Source organism: Medicago truncatula, chromosome 5 (genome assembly GCF_003473485.1).
Source record: "Medicago truncatula cultivar Jemalong A17 chromosome 5, MtrunA17r5.0-ANR, whole genome shotgun sequence".
Lineage (NCBI taxonomy): Eukaryota > Viridiplantae > Streptophyta > Magnoliopsida > Fabales > Fabaceae > Medicago > Medicago truncatula.
Genome location: NC_053046.1, coordinates 36,471,334 through 36,479,504, shown reverse-complemented (window position 1 = coordinate 36,479,504; position 8,171 = coordinate 36,471,334). Strand labels below are relative to the sequence as shown.

The window sequence follows — 8,171 nt, the reverse complement described above, 5'->3', positions numbered from 1 at the left end:
TATAATTTTAGTAAATTCGAAAATGAAACCGAGTTTACTTTGGTGGAGTGATAGTAAATTCTTAAAGAGTGTACATTTGCTGCTTAAGAATGGAACTTGCAATTTGGGATTGTTAAATAAGGGAAATGTGTTTTCTCGCGGGAGAATATCAAGCGAATAGACCACTGGTTAGTTTTGATTGGAGGTTTATTTCTTAATTTCTATTTTTTCAGCAAGCACTTCCTCGTATTCCACCAAACATCAAACTGTAATTGGTTAGTTTTGCTTTGGGAAGCTTTCACTGTGTTTTCTTTCCCACTGTATAGCATTGCTCGTGAAATAAATGCATCTTTTAGCATCAAGATATGGGAGAGTTAAGAACAAATTTAGAGCAGAGATAATCACCCGTACAGGTTCTGAACTCGTAATAGTTAAACGATGTGTGAGTGTATTGGTTACTCATAGAGAATCAATGGGTATAAAATGAAATAGTGTGGGCTTGTCATGAATGAAGGGAATGCAGCAGCACATTTTAATTCAAATTAGTCAATCACACACTCATTTTTTTTCTTTTCAATTAGCATAGTGACTAAAACTCACACAATTTAATTGTGGAAAAGTAGAGTGTCCAGGGTTCAATTCCGACCCCTGCGTATAATATGCAATATTGCTACCAACTGAGCTTTTTTTCATGAAGTTTTATGTTTTTAAGAAATCTTTTTCATGAAGTTATTTGTTGCAATGAAGAAATTTTCCATTTTAATTTTGGGACACTATGTTGCAGTTTTTTTGTAAAAGAGATTAGTCACATCTATAAGTGTTATCATCTATTTATTACAATTTCTTTTTCAAAAAATTAAAATTTAAAAAATCTAAAATCTTGTTTAAATGAGAATTTGTTTTGGTAACTCCCCTTAAAAGTTACTTTTCATAAATGATTTTAAAAATAAAACATTTTCATCATGATTAAAAACATAAAATAGCTTATTGTTCATAAGAATCTATAAAAATAATATCTTAATTTTTAAATATCAAAATTATTTATACATAATATGGAACAAACAGGGGTTGATGATTTGGTGTATAAAAATGGTTTTTCATTTGTACTTGTACCCAAAAAAGTGATTTTTTATAATGTTGAATTCTAGCAATTTCTTGGTCATGAAAAAGCATGATATTTTTACTAGAAGGAAGACTAGATGAACAATATTGTTTTTTGAATTGGAATGTCATCTACGAGTAATATTATTAATCATTTAAGTTAGGTATGATTGTAATATATGACAAAATTCTTTTCAAAAATTTAAATCCCTACATTTTTAGAATTACATTCGAATGCAAAACCTCTAAAATAAATTATATTCAAACATCTTATCTACCAACCGAAGATTAAAGAAAGAGTAAAGTAAACCACAGTCCTATAATTTAATTGGGAAAAACCAAAAAAAAATCTTTGGATACATATAGTAGTCAAATATGGCGGGATAATGCTTTTGGAATGGACAATTTCGCTGCACTCTAGAGGAGCATAGATTTTCTATTTTGACGGATCTAGACTCTAGAAAACATATAGATAGATTGGTCGTGAAATTAAATATTTAGTGTAGGATTTTTCAACGGTCCTTCCAAGTTTTTCCTTTTTATGAATTATATATTAAAAAATGTTAGATGAATACTTTGATAGTCGATATGTTTATATATCTTGAAAGAGAGAAATAGGTGAGAGTAATATGATATATTCAAAAATGTTAGATGGATACTTTGAGACTACTATATATCTCTCAAAAAACGAATTCAGAACTTTATTTATATGAAGATAAGAGAAATGATCTTTATTCACGATAAAGTAAATCCAATTGTTACTAAATTGTCATAACACACTTAAGTGAATTTATCAACTTTCTAAGCTAATTTTCCCTTCAATTCGCTAAGCCATCTGTAGCTTGTTAGAGAATTTGCATAAGTTTTAAATCTTCAATATTGCGTTCAATGTTCCTATCTAACTCTTTCATCCTTTAGTGTTTTTTTCTTCAAAACCTATTAAAACAAGAAAATATGTAAAGGTACATATTCTCATACATAAAAAATATTTTACTATAGGTCATTTCATGAGAGTAATGGTCAAATTAAGATGATTATAGACCTAAACAAAGTTAAATTGATTAAAAGAAAGGTTTAAATTGAGCTTTCATCCAATTAAAAGAGAGATCAAATATTTACTGTCCAACGGATCTAACCAAAATTAACTATGTTTATAAAGAAATGTCTTACTATAAGTCAATTTGATGTAAGTAATGGTCAAATTAAGATGATTATAGACCTAAACAAAGTTAATTTGATTAAAGCAAAACCTTAAATTGAGTTTTCCTTCAATTGGAAGAAATATCAAACCTTTGTTGCCCAGCGAAGTATCAACTTACTTGGTTAACTATTAGTTCAAGTTAATAAGTGCCTATAAATTAAAGTATATAATGGGCACTTATCAACTCTCCCAAACTTAAAACTTAGTTTTTCCTAAAAAAAAAGTCTGATAAAAATAATTTAAAACATGGTTCAAACACCATTAATGCACAATAGACATTCAAGATTTTTAAGCAATCAAACACTTTAATTTTTCAATCCTTTTCAAGCATGCATAGTTCATGAAATTAAATTAAATTCAAAAGATTCTTGTGATATCAATGAATCAAAACATTCTGATGAAACAATTGCTAAATCAAAGTGTGATGTTTGAAAATTCTAATCAACAGCTAAAAACTCATGATCACATTCCTTAGAAACAATGTTTCACTCAATTCATGCAATGATTTCACAACAAATTAGTTTTGATAATCATCTGTGCATATGTCACAAAGTATGTAATCAAGCATCAATCACTAATGTCTTTCTTTGGTTGTAATATAGTTAGACTCCAAAGAATCATTGTTTTTCTAGGTACATAATATAAAAGTGTATGGTTAAGAATCATTGCTTTTTCTCACACTCAACCTTCTTGGTGATTGTTTTTTGTTTCTCTTGACATTTTTCCTTTTCTTTTTCACTTTGACTATTAAGAGAAACTTTTTCAATTTTTTCCTTTTTCTTTTCATCTCAATTAACAGATTTTCTTTCAAAAAAATTATTGTTTTACCATCTTTTCACTTCTTTCAAATTTAAAAGCTTCCCTCCCCAACTTAGATAAAACACTATCATTAAAATGAATGCTCTCCTATCCTATAAACATGGGAAAGATTCATTGTTTTTCCTTTTGGATTCAAGGTTCAATTTTCAAAAGGATTTTTTTTACATTTTACGCTCAAAGGGGTTAAACAAAGTTCACTTTAATTTCCCGCAAGTAAGCTTCTCTCGGCCAAGTGGTTATCTTTCAAAAATAAGAAACAAATGCTTTGATCATATCCATGAATCACACACATAGTAACTAGCAGAGATTAAATCAAAATCAACCGTGTAAACACGATACTGACTCACAATTTATATAACATGAAATGCACACAACTCTTATAAGGGGTACTCTTAACTCATAAAAGATATCACATTTTAAATTAATGGTAAGAAACATAAAGGGTTACCCCATCAATCAGAATAATTTAGTCCTGAGTCCCTCTTCCATTCTATTTATGAACCATCCCCAGACATAGTTTTGATTAAGTTGGCTACTTCACCTTTGAAGATTATTTTCCATAAGCACCAAATAACAACATGGCAAATAATATAAATCACCTTCTTTGAAATTTTTGTAATAAGTAGAGAGTTAAAGTGTAAGAAGTGGTGATGACATTGTAAGACTCCATTGCAAAACCCAACAATTTATAAATTTCACACCAGGCCATATAAGAAAATGAGCAAGACAGAAAACGATGATTTACGTCCTCCTCCACATTGAAACACAATACACAAAAAGACACTTCAGGGTCCTTAGCACAAAAAGTTGAATAAGGAAAATCTTGTGTGCGTTGTAAAAGATAAATGACATAAATGAGGCGCAAGATAAATGACTAAATTGTTATCATATATAAGATAAAGGATTGCTGAGGAATTTTATTCCTATGTTTAAAATGTGAGTAATGGATATAGGTATAAGTGCTTAGATACCCTAAAAGTACGAGTAAAGGTATTGGAGTTGCTATTCACACGGTTACGTGTATTTTCTTGAACTGTGGGTACCATGACACCCTTCTCAGACCCTATTCATTGTCATTTCTATTTTGGTATATTAATCATCTTCTAAGCAAGTGAATTATTAGTTTGTATGTTTTAATCCATAATCATGATTAACAAATGCTTAAGAGTTTAGTTTGTTTTGTTTGGATAAGTTTGTTAGGAAGTTACAAGAGAGTTGCTCTCTAAGTCATTGTGTACAAATACTTGCTTGTAACTCAATTTCACAATCTACATGAGAATAACAACTTTCCAATATAACATCTCTCTCTCTCTCTCTCTCATCAATCTATAACAATCTCTAACCACCATAACCAACTTCATCTTCTCCATTAGAAACCCTAACCCTAATTTCTTAGTTTTGCTTGCACAATAAGAAACCATAAGCTGCGCTAATATGAATCACATAAATAATATGATTAAAAAAAATATAATAATTGAAAATAAAATACCACAGTTTTGTCTACAACAAAAATTACATGCGTACATATGTCAAAAAAGCTGTTAATAAGTTAGTCAACGTATATGCAATGAACATTTGCGGGATTTGTTAAAACTTAGGACAAAACTTAGATACAATTTATTAGATGCTTTTTGTATAGTTCTTACCTAAAAATACACATTTTTTTAGATATAATAAACTTTAAGAAAATTATGGATTTGATAAAATCATGGTAAATTTAGTTATAAACCATACAAAAAAACACCTAAGTTATTGTAACTAAGTTTTTTTTCCTAAAACTTATAACTCTTGGGGTTATGCTCTTTCAATTTAATGTAGTATTCCACGGTTATTATTATGTTTACTTAACACCACCTATGAAGCACCTTCTTTCTTCTCTCTTTTTCAAACTCTAACCGTCACCACATTTCTTCTTTTTATCTACAGAAAATAGGTGATTTACGGTCATTTTTGACTCAAAATCACCTCTCCGAATTATTTTTTCTTCTTTTTTAGTCAAATAAGTGATTTTTTTAATATATTTTCAGTCTTCTTTCGTTTGTTTTTGTGATTTTGTCGTCTTTGCACGACTCTATTTGTTTTGATTTACCGTCTTTGTGCAGTGTGTTTGTTGATTTCCCGTCTTTATGCGATGTTTATTTGATTCCGGTTGAAAGGTTAGCTTTGAGCAAGTACAGATCCAATCAATAACTTTGGCGTCGTCAACGATGCAGATATGGAGACATGGTTATTCTGGAGACTTGAATTTGTTCGCAAATTCATCCTTTTTATTTTTTACGACTTTGAATTTGTATTGTATCAATGTACTCTATGAATATTTAATTATTGGATATTGTTTATTTTTGTAAAATAAAACCTATGCAGCACGTATACATCTAAATGGCCAGCGAATCGTACTTGATACGCACTGATACGTCATCGATATGTATCGAAGGAGTATAAAAAAAAAATTAATTTAAAAATAAATTAAAAATTCCGATACGTCGTTGAAACGCCTCCGACACATCTCAGATACGTCTTATGATTGTTCACTTTTTAGTTTTCCCTTCCTTAATTACTACTCCCTCCGTCCCAAATTTTAAGAAAAAAAGCTCATTTTCTTTGTCCCAAATTATAGGAAAAAATACCAAATTTTATCATATTTAATTATGTTTTTTCAAAAAATCATCTTTTTCAAAAAGAAATTAAATGCAAACTACATTCAATTTTTTCTCCCTGTCATTTTAACTATAGGAAATCCATCAAGATTTGAAAGAGTTTAAATAAAGAAAAATCTATCAATTTAGTACCTAAGTTATCACATCATTTCGATCCGGTCCATAAGTTATATAAACATAATAAGTTGTGTAAAGCATATGAAATGCGTTAATTTAATCCATAAAATATATAAAATTTCTCTATTTAGTCCATAACATCTAGAAGAGATTAAATTTAAAGATTTTATAAATTCATTACTTATTATATTTAGATAGTTTAAGCACTAAATTCAACTACAATATCTTATTCTTTACTGAATGATAATTATAAAGAGATGTTATAAAAAATAAAATAAAAAATAAAAAGAAAAAGAGATAAATTGGTCTATTTCCTAAATAGGAAATTTGTGAATGAAGTTAATGATTCTATAACACAAACCCGTGGCACTAGTTTGAGACCAAAGAAACATTACAACTTCACTACTTTTGATGAAAACCAACATAACAAAAGCCAACTAAAAACCAAAAAACAGTTAATCGGAACCATCCTCTCCATTGATACGAGACTCATGCAAATCCTTTTCAACAACCTCTATGGTCTTACCAAATAGCTTAATAGAACGAGGATTAACTTTTTTGGTGTTGAGGTTGTGGGTACCTTCAACAAAACCATTGTCATTATCATTCAAAGAGGTTGAAGAAGTTGAGGCAGAAAAAAGATTAGGTCTGGTTCCCTGCATGCTATTAAGAAAAGCATCACAATTCATTGACGCTGGGTTGAAGAAATTGAACTCTATCTCTGGAATGGAGGGTCTCTCTATGTTAGTTGATAAGGCAGAGACATGAGCAATTCTAAGCTTTTTTTGTGGGGGGAATTGTAGAGGCAGTGCTGGAGTGTGGGAAATAAGTTCAATCTGCCAAGGACTTACTTGACTTGGATTCTGAGAGACTTCAGATTCATCCCAGTTAACCTATGATATTAAGATGAAAAGTGGTAAGGATGAGAAATAGTCTCTATAAAAGAAAAGAAATTAAAAAATTAAAAAATTGAAAAAATAATATAAGATTAGAAATAGTCAATTTTTTCAATACCGCTAGACCAACTCAAAACCCTGAGAAAGAGCACATTCTCATATCCCAAGCCAATACCGCTATACCAACTCAAGTGGTATTGATTGATTGATTGAGCACTCTTTCTTTGTTAGGATAAACAATAATTCGCCTTAGTCATAATTATACAAATAATATTATCACACTGGAACTTATCCTATACTAGTTGCAAAGCTACCGATTGAATGAACCATGCATTATCTAATTATGGAAAGTTATCTATCAACTTCAACTGTAACAACATTTATGGAACAAAAATATACGACATAACATTATATGCATTTGAAATAATATACACCAAAAGAAGAAATCATATATACCTGAAGCATACGCCATGGATGATGAGAAGGATCAGATAGAGCAGATACTGTCCCTTGAAAAATTGAGCTTCTCTTTGAAGATTCATCAGTCTTCAAGCAATGTTTAACTCTCATTCCAGATTGCCAATTAATCTGCATTGCTTTCTTTACGGCTTCAGCATCCACCACAAAATTACACCAATGACTAGCCGTCGGATAATAAATAACTTCAAAAGTCATATTCTTATCCGCCAATTCTGCTGCCTCCATAACGGATTTTTCCGTTATCTTAGCAGCAGCACTTAACTTGTGCCTGCGGATTCCGATGAAGATCTTATCCTTATCTTTATCTTTAGAAATTTTCATTAAAACGAGGGAATCGCCGCCAATAATTTTCTTTGTGTCAACGAACTTACTCCATTTAGTGGTGATTAGGTGTCGCTTGGGAGACCCACGGTAGGTGTGGCGAAAGTTCCAAACAAAATTGTGGATGTCCTTGATCGGAAGTACCTGAGACGGCATTGGGGATGTTAGGTCAAGTGGCGGGAATATCAATTTCGCGCATTCAGAAGGTACGGAGAATGCACCGCCATTATTAGCATCCGACTGGGTGAGAGTCTTGCCAGAGAAAACAAGCCTATCACCACCATGTTCATTTTCACGAACCTCAGGCTCCTGAGGTTCGTGAACACTGTCATTGGTGATGGGAGTTAGGATCAGTTTTGCAAAGACTTCATCAGTTTGAAGATCAGCTAAGAGATCAACGTCGGAGACGACGCACGGAATGATGGGACGGTAACTATTGATAAGGGAGAGTGCTTCAGTGTTAGGGGAAGGGCAGGCATGTTCCAAGTGACCTAGTGGAAAGTAAAAAACTTGAGAATTTAGTTTCGGAATTTTGAACGATGGTCCGGCCAAGCACTGCCAGATTTCTCGATCAACGCGTTTGGGTTCCTGAGGATCCAT

The 8,171-nt window shown here is 31.2% G+C and overlaps 1 protein-coding gene across 1 annotated transcript; it reads right to left on the bottom strand.

The window, feature by feature from the left end:
• Positions 1-6,329: 6,329 nt before the first annotated feature.
• On the bottom strand, positions 6,330-8,171 carry LOC11409684 (auxin response factor 17). Its single transcript, XM_003616544.1, has 2 exons — positions 7,227-8,171; positions 6,330-6,767 (listed from the first exon to the last, which is right to left on the bottom strand). The coding sequence occupies exons 1-2, from the start codon at positions 8,169-8,171 to the stop codon at positions 6,330-6,332; spliced, it is 1,383 nt and encodes a 460-aa protein (XP_003616592.1).

Coding starts and splice junctions, on each gene's coding strand:
- LOC11409684 (XM_003616544.1), bottom strand. CDS start 8,171: ATGGATCCTCAGGAACCCAAACGCGTTGATCGAGAAATCTGGCAGTGC. Junction 6,768..7,226: donor ATCCATGGCGTATGCTTCAG/GTATATATGATT, acceptor TTAATATCATAG/GTTAACTGGGATGAATCTGA.